The 17720-nt window shown below is 45.5% G+C and overlaps 1 protein-coding gene and 1 long non-coding RNA gene across 2 annotated transcripts; one reads left to right on the top strand and one right to left on the bottom strand.

Annotated features, from left to right (window-relative positions):
* Positions 1–1313: 1313 nt before the first annotated feature.
* LOC128347896 (uncharacterized) lies at positions 1314–6974 on the top strand. The gene is made up of 3 exons (XR_008317829.1): positions 1314–1509; positions 1627–2016; positions 6038–6974. It is a non-coding gene; the product is annotated as an uncharacterized LOC128347896 (long non-coding RNA).
* On the bottom strand, positions 1796–16745 carry LOC128347895 (major histocompatibility complex class I-related gene protein-like). Its single transcript, XM_053303173.1, has 8 exons — positions 16413–16745; positions 13009–13263; positions 9702–9980; positions 7407–7679; positions 6245–6334; positions 5312–5344; positions 4680–4712; positions 1796–1994 (listed from the first exon to the last, which is right to left on the bottom strand). Exons 1-8 carry the CDS (start codon positions 16504–16506, stop codon positions 1921–1923), a joined length of 1131 nt encoding a protein of 376 aa, XP_053159148.1. The 5' UTR covers positions 16507–16745; the 3' UTR covers positions 1796–1920.
* Between the last annotated feature and the right edge of the window lie 975 nt (positions 16746–17720).

Genomic DNA, 17720 nt, shown 5'->3' with positions numbered 1-17720 from the left:
ATAATGGATACAATTAGCTCTTATCTTGGGAGTCCTATCCCAGGATGACCTGAGAGAAAAACAGAAAGGAGTTGCAGTTTCCAGAGGGATAGTTGTGTTTGTCAGAGCAAGGACAACCAAGAATCTCGTGGCACTTTAAAAATGAACACATTTATTTCCAAAACAATTGATCCACAGGAAGAATGATCAGTACCTTTTATTTCATCTTCTCTTCCCTATTGAAAAACTACACAATTCCTGTTTGCATTCCTTGCAGTCGTTTTAGGTTGCCACCTTTTATTCTCTGGCAGTGCTCCTGGTAACAGCTGTACAACAGGCAAAAATGCCACCGATGTGGCTTTCTGCAGCAACGCACCTCTATGCTTTAAAAGCTGCACCTATTGAATGTATGGCTGTATTTGCAGATGTTAAAGAGACATTGACTGACATCCTGAATAAATGTCTCAGCCAAAGTCTCACCTCATCCTGACTAAATGTCTCAGCCTTTATAATAACTACTATTATTAGTAGTAGTACCAATTGAGTAACTTAGTCTGGATGTCAACCACAGAAACGCTTTTATATATAAAAAAAGTGGCACCTTTGCTATTGCAGCATTTCAGTGTTATAATTAAGCTATCCAGAACTCCTTTCCCATCCCTGCAGCTTTCCACATACTTCTGGGAAAGCTTTGACTTGGAAACAATCCTTATTCCAAAGTTATATTGTTGGCTTGCCAACTTCCCTTACCTACATTGTTCTAACAAGCCCAAACATCAGAATTGCTTGTGTTCAGAGATCTTTCCCAGAGAGTTATTTGCAGATGGCTTCATGCTGTGGGGTAAATGGTGAGCGAAGCCACTTCGAATTACACTCGCGGCATTGAGGGAAGCAGCCCCTCCCCTCTGCTCTCAGGGGGGGTTGGGGTTGGTGCAGGTTCACATCGCATGCCTGTGTTCTCCTTCTAGCCAGTTGGGGTGTGTGTGTGGGGGAGATTTCTAAAAACCTATATCTGCATTATATATCTAACCCTAACCCTTGATAACTGGGCAAAGAGGCACCTTTTACCGTGGTGATTCTCTTTATTTAGCAGGGGAAGAGCAACTGGCCCTATCCACCCCCAGCACAGTACTTCCAGTGACTGTTGCTGGTGTGTGTCTTATGTTTCTTTTTAGAATGTGAGCCCTCTGGGGACAGGGAGCCATCTTATTTGTTTGTTATTTCTCTTTGTAAACCACCCTGAGCCATTTTTGGAAGGGTGGTATAGAAATCGAATTAATAATAATAGTAGTAGTAGTAATAATAATAATAATAATAATAATAATAATAATAATTCCTAAAGAGTGTTTCCTTTATCATGTTAATGATTCTACATCATTGCCTCTCCCTATTTGCTCCAGCAATTTCAGAAAAACTTGCTTAAAACCAGCATTTAAAAAACCTGGAAATAGATCAAGATAAGCTAGAATTCAAAAAACAAAGCCCAATTTGTGTGTGGAGTGCTTCCAAGGATCTCGAATGGACTCCGGGGTAAGTTTGGCTGGTGAATGCACACTCTCTCTTCTGGAGGATATTCAGGGTAACAGCCCAGTCTATAAAGCCTCCAGTTGTCAAATATTTGTCTGTTTCTCTTTTCTCTCTATCCAGCATTAACATCTTTTCTGGAATTCAAACATTATAACTGGAAGCCTGGAGGTTTTGCTCTCCATCTCTTGCTTATGTTCCACAGACATGGTTCTCCTTGTTAATACTCTGAAACGTTGAAGATTTCTAGCCCTTTGGCCTCAGTGACCCACCCCCCACCCCCAAATCCCAAGCCCTTTCTCGAGTCTGCATCCTACAGGGCAAGCTCAAACATGTTCTCAAAGAACAATTCTTGCAGAAGACTCTCAGTGGCCAGCTCTCTCTCTCTTCCTCAACTAGTGAGTCAACAAAGCAAGATCAGGTTTGTTCAGCATCATGAAGGACCGAGGACAGGGCAGCACCATTGGGATAGCCACCCGCTCCAGGTTCACCTGCAGGGAAAGAAAGAAGGAGGTAAGCACAGAAGGGCATTTTTTATTGGGGGGGGCGGCGGGGAGGGGATACTAAGAGGTCATTCACACAGTCAAAGACTGTGTTCTACCCAGGTTTGGGAGCTGTGTGTACTCCCAATTTTCAGTTGTGTGGAAGCAGGATAAGAGGAAAACCTGGGTGGAAGTGATTGTGTGGAAGCAAGGTAGGAGGAAAAGCTATTCCCCCCCTTGATTCCACACAACTACTTCTTCCCAAGTTTTCCTCCTATCTTGCTTCCACCAACTGAAAATTGGGAGCACACACAGCTCCCAAACCCGGGTAGAACATAATTTTGATTGTGTTGAATGACCTCTATGAATGGCTTCCATGTCTTAGACTACTTCCAGGCGGAGAAAAACTCCATTTGAAAATGGAAGATATTTTCGCCTGTATATGTAGCAACCAGATGACATATTTGCCTGTTCTGCAGTTTCACAGTGCCATCTGCTGGCAATCCATGATGAGAAGTGACACTTTTCAGCATACTTTAAAAGAATTTTTAAGATGAGTTTTTGAGGCATGCAGTGTGTGCGTGCTATTTTTAAAAAATTCCTTCAAATTCTGATGGCAGAATGTTTCTAAGAATCAAGAGAGTTTCTTTTTCCTGAAAGGAACAAATGTTTTTTCTGGTTCTTAAAAAAGTGGACCTAAGCATGTACAAATAGCCTTTTATTCACATAGGAAAATCCAAAACAATTTTAAAAAATAAAAATAAAGGACACCTCGTGTCTCCACCTGGCACTCTGGTCCCTACCTATGACATTTTTAGTAACATTCTGGATATTTTCCTCACACCCCTATGCCCATCTCTTCCTACCACTATTCTGGCACAGTCACCAAGTTCCCTCATTTGACAGAGAGAGGCCAGAACCACTTGCCTAACATGACTTGACTTATCCATCTCTACTACCCACCCGACTTCCCTGTTTATGGAAAAGAGATCAAAGCTATTCACACGATTGCCCCAAACTGGGCTACGGGAGCCCAGCCCAGCTTTGAGCAATTGTGAGAACCACCAGTAGTTCTCTGGAGGCTAGGCCGCCTAAGAAACCCTCCCCCTAAACGAGGTTAACCAAGTGGCCTGCAGCCACGGCTGACACGCTTGGGGTGGGGGTGGAGGGTGACCCCAGTAAGGCACTGCACACTCGCATGGTTTCTTCCTGAGATTTGGGGGGCCAGGGCGCCATGGTGCTCCCCTTCCCCCGGAGCTCCAAACGGAGCCGCGGCTGGGAGTGGCTGCCCAGCAACGAGCAACTACTCATGTGCATCTTTTTGTTGTTGTTGCTGCTATTAAATTTTTATTCATTGTAGTGCAATTACAGGTACACGAATTATAAACAAGCTGACATCTCACACATCAGTAATGAAAAATATAATCCCATCAATTCATTCCCTCCCTCGATAAATAAATAAATAACATTGTCTGACATCCAGACGAAATTACTCAATAGTACTACTCAGGAGGAGTGTTCCCTGTAAAGGATTCCCATATGTTGTTGATTACAATTCCCATGATCCCCAGCCAAAGGTCATTGCAACTGGGGATGATGGGAATTGTAATAAACAACATTTGAGTTTCACTGCTCAAAAGTTATTCTAAAGTAGGGGGTTTCAACGTTTTTCATCCTGAGAAACACTTCTCTCAACACACATTTTTGGGAGGGTATTTTTGGGTGTGCCAGAAAAGCTGCTATATGATTATTTATTTGTTTTGTTTTCCTTCTTCCTTTTAATTCTTACATAATTTTTATTATTCGTAACTATCTCTTGTATTCCTCCTGGAGCTGATTTGCCCCATAAGCACCAAGAGGAGGACACGTCACTCCCTGTGCATAAGGGAGGGAGACAATCAGAGGTGGGGAGCTTAAACTCACTCTCTTATGCACTGGGGACGTCATGTTATTCCTGGTGCATTATGGGGCAAGGCAGCTTCAAAAACAGGGAGTTTCAACTCCCTGCTTTTGGAGCTGACAGAGTAACTCAGCCATGTCACACCACTTGGAAAACGCTGCTCTAAAGGACCACTTGATTTCAAAAGTAGTTCTATCATCAAGTAATGTAATCAGAACGTCAGCCTATGACATATCTGCAGTGTTAGCTATGATCAGCAACACTCTGAAAATACAGAACCGTGTTACTCGTGGGGGTTCTGTTCCTCAAGTACTACCGTAATGGAACCACAAGTAACAAGGCATTATTCCTATGGGGAAAGGGGGGTTAAGGTTCCAGGCTGGAGGGAAAATGGCAAAAAAGGTGAAAAATGGCAAAAAAACAAACCCCAACCCTTACTTTGGCATGCTGTGCAGGGTCTCCATATGTCCAGGAATCCCCCCATGTGTCCAGGAATGCACCCAAAAGACACAATACCCCTCAAAATCATGGGAAAATGTCAATTTTTAAAAAGGAAATGAGACACAAAATGGCTCCTCCTGGACTTCTGCAGACAAAATGGAGGGCGGAAGTGACCTCTGCGGTCACTTCTGGCCCTCTAGGAACCACGGATATGTGAGTTTTAACTCTTTTGTATCTGCGGATGCTGGAAATGCGTATCTTTTAGACACCCCATGGATATGCAGAACTGCAAATAACGGTTCCATGAATAACGAGGTTCTCCTGTACATGTCTATAATAAGCGTTTCACTTACCTCCACCAGTGTCCTCAGATCCTGTCTCACGTGCTGCAAAAGGGGAAGGAGAGAAGAAAGGCATGGCAGGCAGGCTATGCAGTCCCAGTTCTAGGAGTCTTCTTGGAGGGAGTGGGGCACAAGGCAATGGAAGTCAGAGCCTCTTTGCTTCCTTCCCTTCGCTGATTCCTGGTCTTATTATCTGAGATGACTTAGATCTTGCCTGTGTTTCCCCCACTGGAGGGCCTAAGAGCAGCTTTGGATGGGGGAAGTTTTAAATCAAGACCACCCCCACCCCCAACCCTGCTTTGCCCCAAATTAACAGCGCCACACTGTTACTTTGAAGCAGAGCTTCAGAGCTTTGGCCCTCCAGCCGATTTACAGTTCCCATCATCCCCAGCCACAATGGCCAATAGTCAGGGATTCTAGGAGGTGTAGTTCAACACCTGCCGGATGGCCAACGTTGTGCAGGCTTTGAAGTCAAGTCTGTTTAGCTTATAACAGCAGCAGTGGTGGCAACACTTGTAGGTTCTGGGGTGAAATGGCACCTTGAGCCCAAAATGAGTCCTGAGCATCCCCATCACATCACAGACCCAGAAACATCATTTCCCCCGGAAAAGGGGGCATTGGCAAAGGTGAGCAGAATAACTTACTAGATGCTGTTTTGTAGCCGATTCGCCTTCTTCCTGCAGGGAGAGAGAAAAGAGGGTAAGGCTGGTGGGTTCTTTGGGTGACAGCTGATAAATGAAACACAAGATCATTATGTGATACAGGGGTTCGAAACTCATTTGGGCAGGGGCGTAATGAGGCTGGAGTGGGCCCAGAGACAAAATTTTAAAATGGGCCTCTTGCTGATACACACACACACTCACTTCACATGTGACTTGCCTCTAGGGGGCCCCTCGAGGTGTGGGGGCCCCCAGGCAGCCGCCTCCCCTTGCCTAATGGTAGTTACGCCCCTGCATTTGGGGCTTCAGCATTAAGGGAAGCTTCTTTTGCAAGACCTGGGGAGGGTGGGGACTGGACTTCTATGCTCTGAACTGTTTCTCCATAGGAGGCTCTTCTCCGGGTCCCTCCCTCTACCATTTCAGGTTAGGCTACTGGGGGAAAGGCCTCCGTGGCTGTGGCACCCTGAATATGGAAAACCTTTCCCAGAGAAACTCACCTGGCATCAACTTGGATATATATAAAATATATGTTTTTATTTATTCTGGTATTCCAGCATGTAGTATGGCTGGTTATAATCGGTGGTTTTATTTATTCTAACAAACTTTTAGCTGACAGATGTTTAGTGCTGCTTTGGTTGGTTTTGTGGTTGTTTTTTAAACTAGTTAATTTCACTCTGTGTTTCACTCTTAATTTGGATGCCACCCGGACAGTCTCAAGATCAAAGGACAGCTCAGACATTTTCACAACCCAACCATCAGAAGAGAGGGCTTCCCTAAGGAGACGTTGAACTGGTTCGGGCACATCCCTAGTTTACGGTCATGTGAAGTACCCTATATAGTGCCTTGTGTGTGCATGTGCATGCATGAGAGAGTGGGGAGGACTAGTGCAGCCCTCAAGAGCCTTTGTGGGACACTTACTCAGGAAGAGGAAAATCCCAGCAATTGCAACTGCCAGTAAAACAGCTCCGACTGCAGCCACCACCATGGGAACCAAAAAGGCCTTTGGCTCTGAAATGAAAAGAAGAAGAAAAGGACCCAGACGTCAAGGAAGTGCCAGCGTTTTGCCATCATGGAGACTGGTCCTGCCCCACCGTTATTAGCATCCTTTCTCCCTACTTCTCTAAAAGCCTCTCTGCCATTTTCATTCATTTCCAAATGTTCATAAAGATCCCATTATTCCACATGGACATTTTGCGACTCATGCATACCATCAGAGGTTGCCCACAAGATGGGATTTGTGGTGCTGAGGAAGCTGAAGGTTCTCACACACTGAAAATAGTTCAGATCCCATGATGCACTGCAAACTTGACCAAATACACACAGGCAGTACCAATTCATGCACCGAATTGGTAGTGCCTGTGTGTATTTGATCAGCTTGCATTGCATCATGGGAGATGTAGTGTTTTCAACATATGTCTGTTTATAAGAGATGAATATTTGGAGGGGAACAATGGGATGAACAAATACACACAGGCGATACCTGTGAGCACCAAGTTGGCATCAGTATTGAGTTGGTGTGAACTGAGTTGTTATCGTCTGTGTGCATTTGTTCAGATCTGTAGTGCATCATGGGATCTGTAATGTTTTCAAATGTATGTTAATCTACAAGAGAAGGTTTGGAATAAATGTTTGGAGAGAAACAATGGGATGGAAGCCTATAGTTTAAGCAGGACAGGTGCCTGCCCAATGTTACCCTCCAAGGAAACAGGCCTACCAGCTATCCGTGACTACAGAAGGTTTAGGCTACAGTGTGGTGAGATTTCTGGAGGTGTCTAAAAGACGTTGGATGTGGGAGGTACAAGATAGAATTATCAGAATCATAAAGGATCTCATGGGATCACTGAAAATTTTTAAGGAAGGGTTTGAAAAACATTGGTTGGAGATGGTTACAGTGGTGAGAATCCCATTAGGCAAGGCAGTTGCATGCTGTGATCCACTGTATCTATTTCAACATTACTATTTTAAAGTTCTCCTCCATCACTGAACTCCCTGCTCCCATCAGGAACAAATTTCCACCCCCCCATCTGCTCCTCTACCCACAAGCAGCCACCCCATCTCATGCTGTCTCCCCAGTCCGTACCCCAGCGTACACGAAGCTCCCCAGCCAGGCTCTCGTGCTTCACGGCACACTCGTACTGATCACTGGCACTGGGGTCCACCTCGATGACCACCCGTGTCTGGTAAGTCCCATTCCCGCTGGGGACCACTCCCCAGGCCAACATTTCCTTGGGCAGAATGGCACCATTCCTCAGCCACCCCACGGAGATCTCTTGTGGGTAGAAGCCATAGACTTGGCACGACAAGTGAATGCCGCCATCCGGGGTTGGCCTCTCACTCAGATGTACCCAGGGCTCTGTGAGGAGAGAGGGGGAGAAGAGCGATAAGAGTAAGATGTGTGAGGAGATGGAGATCAGGTGGAGTCACTTGTTTGTGCTGCAGGGCTGTATCGTGAACGGTAATATCAGTGCCCGGCTGGCTCCAGCTCAGTGGCAGAACATTTGTTTTGCATGCAGAAGGCCCCAGGTTCAAACCCTGGCAGCATCTCCAGGTAAGGCTGGGAAATAGAGATGTGCACGGAACCGGGGAGGAGTTGTTTTAAGTAGCGGGGAGGGTGCCCTTACCTCCTCCGCCAAGTTTTCCCCTCCAATGCTGCTTTCAAAACCGCTGATGCGGGGTGGCTGTATACCCTCTTGCCCCTCTGGTCAGCGTCATAGGAACATAGGAAGCTGCCATATACTGAGTCAGACCATTGGTCTATCTAGCTCAGTATTGTCTTCACAGATTGGCAGTGGCTTCTCCAAGGTTGCAGGCAGGAATCTCCCTCAGCCCTATCTTGGAGATGCTGCCAGGGAGGGAACTTGAAACCTTCTGCTCTCCCTAGAGCGGCTCCATCCTGAGAGGAATATCTTCTAGTGCTCACACTTCTAGTCTCCCATTCATATGCAACCAGGGCAGACCCTGCTTAGCTAAGGGGACAAGTCATGCTTGCTACCACAAGACCAGCAATCCTCTGGAAGTGGTGGGTGTGCGTGCTGCTTAAAGCAAACCCCCGCCCCCACACCTTCGAACTGGCTCAAATGTCAGTCTTTCAAACCAGTTAGGCGGTCTGTGAATAGACCACCGAACCAGTTCATGCACACTCCTGCTGGGAAAGACTCGTGCCTGAAACCCTGGAGAGTTGCTGCCAGTCAGTACAGATTGGTGGTACTCCAGATGTTGCTAAGCAAAAACTCTCTAGGCTCAATTTAATAAATTAAATTGTAGCAGGGCATGATGGGAGTTGTAGTTCAGCAACATCTGGTTGGGAATCCCTGGTATAGACAATAGCCAGACCAACAGTCTGGCTTGATAAAAAGGCTGTTAGAAGTGAGAATTCTAAAGCATTGCCCTTAGCACTGCAGTAACCTCTTCTGGCCACTAGAGGCACAAAGAGCTATGCTAATAAGTCTCTCTTGGTCAGTTAAGAGTCAGAATTTATAAAATAGATAGATAGATAGATAGATAGATAGATAGATAGATAGATAGATAGTCAGTTAATTGTTGTTGGAGGTAAGTGCCTGTTTGTGTCTGTTGTTCTATGTCTCTCTCCCAGTCAGTAATGTTTTAGTTTCTTAACAAATCTTTATTTGTTTTTGAACTCAACCTACTATCTCCAGATAAATTCTTGGGCGAAACTCCTTTACCACCGGAGTTTCACCCATGTGAGGACTTTAATGTTTTTCCTCACACCCCTCAACAAAGGCTGTCAATCAGATGAATGCAGAGCTTGTGCAAAAAAGAAAGATGCCCACATGTAGGAAGGTCGTGCAGCTGAGTAGATGCTCAAAGTTACACTTGTGCAACAAAGATAGAGAAACAGGATGTAGGTGTCTATTTCTGCCATAGATTGTGCACTTTACTGTGTAAGTGCACCCTGCTGTACTAGCGCAACACTAGTCTGGAATGCAAGCTCCTGACTTAGCACATCCAACTAATGCAATATCCTTGTGCTAGCGCAACACTTGCACATGCGCAATGTTAGTCTGGATGTCAGCCACTGTTTTTGCTGGAACAAAACCCCTTCATTTGAGCTTGACTTACATGGGGTGGGACTCAAACATAAATTTGCTAAATTGGGCTCAATTTGCGTGCAGAACGTCTCGGGTTCAATCTCTGGCATTTCCAAGGAGGGCTGGGAAGGGCTCTTGCCTAAAACCTTGGAGAGCCAAGTCAGAGCAGACAATCCTGAGCGAGATGCGTCAAGGGCTCACTTGGAATAAGGGAGCTTCCTATTCCCCCCCCCCACTTCTTTCCCCATGAAAAGCACAGCTCGCTTTTCTCTCCCTATGCCATCTAGGGAACATGGCCCCCACCGTGCCTCATCCAGCCTTCCCACCTCTCTTGCGCAATGTCTCTGCCCCGTGTTCCACGTATTTCCGCAGCCACTCGATGCAGATGTCCCGCAGGTAGGCCCGGTCCCTCTGCAGCAGGACCTTCTCCTTGCTGTTCCACTTGCGCTGGGTGATCGCAGCCTGGCGGACAGGGGCCACGTACGTGAAGGTGTTCATGTCGAAGCCCAGGAAGTCCTCCCCATCGTAACTGTGTTGCCAAAAGGCCCCGATGCTGCCGTCTGCGTGAAGCTCGCAGCCACACAGGAGCTGAAGTGTGTGGGACCCTGAAACCACAAGGGCACAGTGGAGACTTGCCGACCCATGATTCGTGCACTGATTCAAAGGGTCATTTGGGCACCTTTAACAGCGAGGAGAGCAGGTCCGTACCTGCTCCCCAGCACCCCCATATGGCAGTGGCAAGGAAATGGCCTCTGCACATGCGTGGTGGCCATTTGCATGGCTGATCATGCAAATGGCCACTGTGCATGTGCAGAGGCCATGTGTGTGCTACCACACCAGGGGTACTGGGGAGTGCACAGGGGTCTCTACAGAGTGCAACACTGCAGCAGGAAGCTGCAGTGAGCAGCCAAGGAGCAGGTACAGATCTGCTCTCCTCACTCTTAAAGGTGCCCTTCAAATTGGTGCACAAATCATGATTCATACGCATCCCTAGTAGAGAGGAATGGAAAAATACACAGCATTTTTGGGTCTATAGAGGTTTGCCTCCACAGGAAATATAGGGGTAATAACTCTGGCCAGTTGTACTGAATTGTTAGAATTCTTGAGATAACGTAAATAAAGTGATGAATATATACTTGACAAAATGCCATATACTCGGAAATGTGGATTTTCAGGAAAACATTGAGTTTTCTAGGAAAAGAATATCCTATGCAATTTTTTTCTTGCTTGCATACATATATTTTTCTCAAAATGTTTTACTATACACATTTCCCTAACTCCCTATATAGATTGTGATCTGCTTTGGTATATTATTTGACCTAGCGGTATATATTTAGGTTTTGTTTTTTAAGCCACCATATTAATTTCCCAGGCTGTATCTCAAATTGTTCCAGATAACCAAGTAACTGAACTAAAATATTTGATTAGGGAGGAAAGAAATCAATAAAGTCACTGAATGAAGTTTACGTGTTCTTTTGAAATAAATACAAAGCTTTATGTGGAAATAAATTATTTTTATTAGCATACACAATACATGTAGTCTCTCTCACACTTCCTAGGAATAGTTACCTGAAAAACATTAATTGAAATTTTGAAATTGCCAAATTTGCCTAGTATTGGAGTGGAATCCATTCATTGTTAATAATGAATTTTTAGGAACTGAAAATTTTCCATAGAAAAATAAAATATGATTTTTAGCCTACTTTCCTTAGGGAAAGTAAGCTTATGAGGTCACCCAGTTGTGTGTGTGTGTGTACGTGTGTGTACACTAAGTGAGCTACATTATAGTAGATTCTGTACACTGTGTAGTAGACGGCACTTAATACACTATAGTGTTGATAGAGCTACATCTGCTCTTTCTGGGCAAGTTTCTGGGCAAAATGTAAAGTGCTGGTTATAACCTATAAAGCCCTTAACAGCTTGGGCCCTGGGTATTTAAGAGAACTTCTTCTTCACTATGAGCCCCACCACCCACTGAGATCATCATAGGAGGTTTGTCTGCAGTTGCCACCAGCTCGTCTGGTGGCTACACAGGGACAGGCCTTCTCCATTGCCACCCTGAGGCTCTGGAACATGCTCCCTGTCGAAATAAGAGCCTCCCCATCTCTGAAAACTTTTAAGTCTTTCAAGACACATTTGTTCACCCAGGCTTTTAATCAGATACTGTTTTGAAAGTTTTTAACATTGTTAAAAATGATATCTATCTTGCTGTATGCTGACAATGCAACACTACTATCTACTACGCTTGTTGGCATGTGGAGGGCTTTGAGAACTCTTACACAATTTTGTGCTGATGAATTTCTGGCCATTAATACTCATAAAACCAAGGTGATGGTGTTTAGTAGGAGATCAAAAAAGCATTGTTCAGCAAGTTAAAATGTATAAATATCTTGGCCTTGTGCTCCATGAGCGTCTCTCATGGAGACCCCACTGTGACTATTTAGCCACTAAGGTTCAACATAGTGTAACATCTGTATTAATATTTTTTTTACACCAAAGGGGCCTATTCCATTCCTGCTGCGCTGAAGGTTTACCAAGCTAAAATTTTAGCCCAGATGCTCTAAGGAATACAGATTTTTTTTGACAGGAACTCTACAGTCACTTGAATGGGTTCAAATGAGATTTCTGCGAGGTATTTTCCAACTCCCTCGTTGTGTCTTGAATGTGTCGCTTCATTAATGAGCCCCTGGTGGCGCAGTGGTAAAACTGCCGCCCTGTAACCAGAAGGTTACAAGTTCGATCCTGACCAGGGGCTCAAGGTTGACTCAGCCTTCCATCCTTCCGAGGTCGGTAAAATGAGTACCCAGAATGTTGGGGGGCAATATGCTAAATCATTGTAAACCGCTTAGAGAGCTTCCAGCTATAGAGCGGTATATAAATGTAAGTGCTATTGCTATTGCTAGAGGCGGGCACTACCAGGATAGTGGCCCAGGCATGGTTACGCTTAAATAATTACTGGCACAAAATTAACTCTCATGGTTTGGACTTGGACCAGCCTAAAAACTTGGACCTACTGGCTTCGTAGCCAGTAGTTGGCATACTACAGAGGGACACTGTGGGAGTAATCTCTGGGAAGACTGGGAGCTCTTAAGATAGGGAGAGTATCTATTCTGCAAGGCTTAGTGGAGCTGTGAGAGGCACCTATTCAGAGCACTGGAATCAAGGCTGTCAAATTTTCAATTAACCACCTCATGGTGCAGCGGGGAAATGCTTGACTAACAAACAGAAGGTTGCTGGTTTGAATCTCCACTGGTATGTTTCCCAGACTATAGGAAAACACCTATATCGGGCAGCAGCAATATAGGAAGATGCTGAAAGGCATAATCTCATACTGCATGGGAGGAGGCAATGGTAAACCCCTCCTGTATTCTACCAAGGAAAACCACAGGGCTCTGTGGGCGCCAGGAGTTGAAATCTACTTGACGGCACACTTTACCTTTACTATGCCTGCAGCAGGACACACACAAGTCAAACCAGTGACGCTTCTCCTGATATGGAGACAGTGATGGTGGGGGACTTGATTCATTTAATTTCCAAATGTCAGGCTATTCTTAAAGGGACAGGGACAAGGCCAGGAAAAGAGTTGGCAACTTTAGGGTTCACAGCCTAGAGAGGGATACATCTCACACTTACCACCTGTGTGGTTGTAGCGATCCTCCAGGACTCGCAAGTCCATGTGGAACCTCTGCTGGGTGCCTACGATGATTGCATCCCAGTAATGCTCCCCAATCGCCTCTTCTGCCCATGTTGCCCGTGACTCCACGCTCCCCACACTGCTGTTGTAGAAGGTGAAAAGCTGGTCATCCACATAACCAGCTGCCATGAATTCAGGGATGCCATGTCCTGGAGACGACACCCCTGTGTAAAAGTAGCGCAAGGAGTGGGAACCTGAGAGTAGAACATGAGAGTCAATTAGTAAGCAAGTCCTAGAGCGCCCCGTTCTGTGACTCTGAGGACCATGAACAGCTGGCCAGCATGGTGACGGGGTGAGTTTGTTACTCTAGGACCTGGGAGAGCCAGGTTCAAATCCCCACTAAACCCATGAAACTCACTGGGTCAATGTTTCTTAACCTTGGGCCCCCAGATGTTATTGGCCTACAATTCCCATCATCCTCAGCCACAAAGGCCATGACTGGGGATGATGGGAGTTGTAGGCCAACGACATCTGGGGGCCCAAGGTTAAGAAACCCTGCACTGGGTGATCTTGGGCCAATCACTCTCTCTTAGGCTAACCCACCTCACAGGGTTGTTGTGAAGATGAAGTGGAGGGGAGATTATCATCAGAAATGTGTGTTTTAACAAAAAGTTTCAAAGCAGTTATTACTACAAGTATATATGCCGCTTTTCAACAACAAAAAGTTGCCAAGGGAGTTTTCATAGAAACAGATAGGTTCCCTTCCCTGTCCGCAAAAGGCTCACAATCGAATAAGAAACACAAGGTCGACATCAGCAGCAAGCACTGGAGGGATGCTGTGCTGGGGATAGATAGGCCCAGCTGCTCCCTCCTTGCCTGCTAAATATAAGACCACAATTTTAAAAGGTGCCTCTTTGCTCATTTAGCAGGGGATTATATGTGTCACCCTGAGCTTCTTGGAAGAAAGTTGAACAGAATGTAAACAATAATAAGCATTGGAAACATTGGCTTCATGCCCTGAAGAGGCATCCAGTTGGCCCTTGTGAGGAATCCCCGCCCCTCTTATTCTTTCTGACAGGACCATTCTTGAGCCTGTCAAAAATAGTATCTAAGCCTTCCCAAAGGATTAGACAAATTAATAACTCCTGATTTTGGACACACTATACTAACAATAGCTAAATGGATTCTCCATCATCATCATCAGTATCCTTCTTAAAACCAGATCCTGTGGTATAAACAGAACAAAGGTGGTTTGTTGTGTTCACATCCTGCATGTGGACTTCCTAGAATAATCACAATAATCACTTCTGGAGACACAATACTGGGATACATGGGCCTGGATTAAATTAGGGTCTATCCTGTGAGTATAAATTATTACAAATTTTGATTTGAAACTGCCCTGAGATTTTATATAGGACGGTATATAAATGTGACAGACAGACAGACAAACAAACAAACAAATAAATAAGTTATTCATCTTTTCAAGCATATACCTCTGGGCCAAACAAAAGGAGACAGAGATACATGATCAGATCTTCCATCTGTATGTGTGTGTGGTCACTGCCCTGGGTTTGAGTAGGGAGATCACTGTATATTTTGTATCAGTTGGAATAAATATTATTTGTATTTGTATGAGAAACTTGTTCAACCCCTCACTTGTTTCGTTGCCACCACCAAATTCTGACTAATTTTGGATTCCAAACACTCCCACTAGTATTGTGTCCGAGTAGTCATGTGAGTAGAAGTAAGCAGACTCAGTTGAACCCTTTTAACAAGTAAAAAACAACAACAAATAACTTTATTTTCATACAAATGCTTCCATGGTTACTTTAGCTCTACCAAGTAGGTTCATACATGTTATGGCTTCAGAAACCATTGTATCAGTATTGTCAAGTCAGCACAAACACATATTTTTATAAGCAAGACTCAAGCTTATTAAGTTGGTTTGCACCTAAACAGAGGCTAGACTTATAAGTTACTGAGGGGCCTGTGTTGGATACAACCACCATTCCCCAACTCCTATACCTTTACTGGAAATCGCCACCCAGGTTGAAGTTCCATGTATACACCATACACTTCCCACATTCACATACAAGACTCACTCTCAGGGGTGTAGCCACCATTGTGCGAATGGGTTCAAAGAACCTGGGCCATCAATGGTAGGGGCGGCTGAAGCCCCCAGGGGTGTGTGGCTTGGGCTCCGGAAGAGCCCTGAACGAACCCCACCCCCGGCTGGGCTACTAAGAGCCTGGAGCAAGTGCTTTCCCATCCTTTTCAGGCAGCGTTTGCTGCCTGAAAGCATCTATTCCCCTTTCTCTACCTCCGCTTTCAGGCAGGAGGTAGAGCCCGAGGAGGTTGCTCGGGCTCTTTGGAGCTTGAGGCCACGCCCCCTTTGCAACTCACACGCAAAGGGGGCATGGCCTCAAGCTCCAAAGAGTCCGAGTGAGCCCTTCCCTGTCATTTCAGGCAGCGCTTGCTGCCTGAAAGCATCTATTCTCTCTTTGAGAAAGGGGAAGAGGTGCTTTGAGGCAGCAAAGCACTCACTTGTGGCCGGGGAGGGGATTTCTCTCGGGGCTCAGGCACGCTCCGTGCACATGACATCACGCGCATGGGACATAAGAGGGGCTGCTGGGCAGGGCTGGACCCAGGCCGCCGCTCGGCTGGCTCCGCGCCTGGTCACGCTTGCTAACCAGAGATGTTGACTGGTGTGTACAACTTAACACCCAACTCCCAGCATCCCACCTAGAGACCCTATCCCTATCCCTAACCATCCCTGTCACTGACTCATCCAAGCCCTATCTGACTCATCCGGAGCCCGACCTGACTCTATCGGAGGCTCATCCCAGAATCCCAGCCCCTTCTGACAAAGCCAGTTAACTCCAACTGATTTCACAGGGCACCTGTTCGCTCCATTCCGAAGCCCCTCCCTCCAGAATCCTCTCTGGTGGAGGTTCTTAAATTCAAATTCCTCCAGATGGACAGTGATGCTTGCTTAGCCAATCATTACAGTGTGCGTGCATGCATGCATGTAAAAAGCAGCAGTGAAGTGCAGAGTTGGATTAGGACCTCTATATAAAGAGAGGTTTAATTAATCCTTCTACCCTGCACAGTTTCCCCTTTGAACCCCCCCCCCCACTCCCCGCCCCATTTGCTTTGTTAGAAAATACTTCCGTCTTAATAAACAAACGGTTACTTCCTTGTTTTCCCGGATCTTCCTGTAACTGAGGCTCTATCAGAGAAGCAAGGAAAGGTTTGCAATTGCAACACCATTTGCAAAAGTTTGCCACAAACTTTGATAGTGGCGGAGAAAATATGGCAAACGCTCCCCGCTACCAACCCCCGTTTTTGGCATTTCTAGGAGGGAACAATAGAGATGCTTTTTCATCCCCTTCCTTTCACTCACCAGAGCAAACCCCTCGGATGGCAGCTGCCCCTAGAAAGAAGATGCACCAGAGAGAGGGCAGAGAAAGAACCCGGCTCGGCCCCTTATCAGCCATCCCCTTCCCGGCTTCTTCTGTTTGAACGCAAACAAACTGATGGCGTGGGAACTTGGAAAGTCCCGGAAGACTCGGCAGGCGGTTGTTAGTGGAAAGGACAGGAGATAACCAATAGCAAAAAGCAGCCCTGGACTAGCATCATCGGTTACTAGGCAGAATCTCATAGGAGGGGGAAGGGGGCGTGCTGGGAAATCTTCAGCAGTTGTGTTCTTGCCTATCATGTAGCTATTAAAGGCAGAGAGGCTTTTTGTCTAAACGGTGTCAATAAAACTACATTGGTGAGAGGCAAAGACCGAAGAAAAGTATTTTTCTGAGCTGGGGATCAGCTTCAGTCACCAAACCTGTTTGTGATTATCAGGGCACAGGGAGGCTCAGAGTCTTTCAGCAGCGCAGCGCAGCTCTCTAATCTAAACCACGAATGACTTAATATAGTTTTTTTTTTTTAATGTTTCTAGCCATTTATATCCTACCTTCCAGTCCAAATAGGAGTTCTGATCATGTGCATATTTTTTTTGCCATTCTAATTGTTAGAGAATTCCCGTACATAAAAAAAGTCTAAAGAAAAGTAAATGTTCTGATTATCAGAGGAGTATGTAATGGTCTATTACTGCCATCTGCTGTCCAGTAAAAATAAAAGTCAACATTAACTTTTTCTCATGTGATTTCCCAGAAATAGCGGAGGATGGCATGTGTGTGACTTCACCATCACCAGGAGGCCTTACAGACAGGGCTATTACCCCAAAGTCCCTGTGAGCTATCGGGGAGCAGTTCAGACATGATTTGGGTTTTTCACGGCTTGTTAGAGTGCAACCCAATTTATATCCAGGGTAAAAAACCCCACTTTTTGCATCGGGTTTGGGGGATAGTGTTGAGTTCGCAGTTATGTTTTGATTTATACTTATTTTATTTATTTTTACATTTACATCCCGCTTTTCTTCCAAGGAGCCCAGAATAGTGTGCATAGTTATGTTTGCCCTCACAACAAACCTGTGAGGTAGGTTAGGCTGAGAGAAAAGTGAGATTTGTGGTTGAACTGAGATTTGAATTCCCTGGTCCTAGTCCAACACCTAGTCCAAATTCCCTGGTCCTAGTCCAACATTCTAACCACTACACCACACTGGCTCTCTGTATGATATCCAGACATACGATATGACATACAATTACAGCCAGGCAGCCAGACCACCTTCCAATGGGCAGATGGATAAATTTCACTG

The sequence above is a fragment of the Hemicordylus capensis genome, chromosome 2 (assembly GCF_027244095.1).
Source record: "Hemicordylus capensis ecotype Gifberg chromosome 2, rHemCap1.1.pri, whole genome shotgun sequence".
NCBI lineage: Eukaryota > Metazoa > Chordata > Lepidosauria > Squamata > Cordylidae > Hemicordylus > Hemicordylus capensis.
This window is presented reverse-complemented; position numbering and strand designations above follow the sequence as displayed.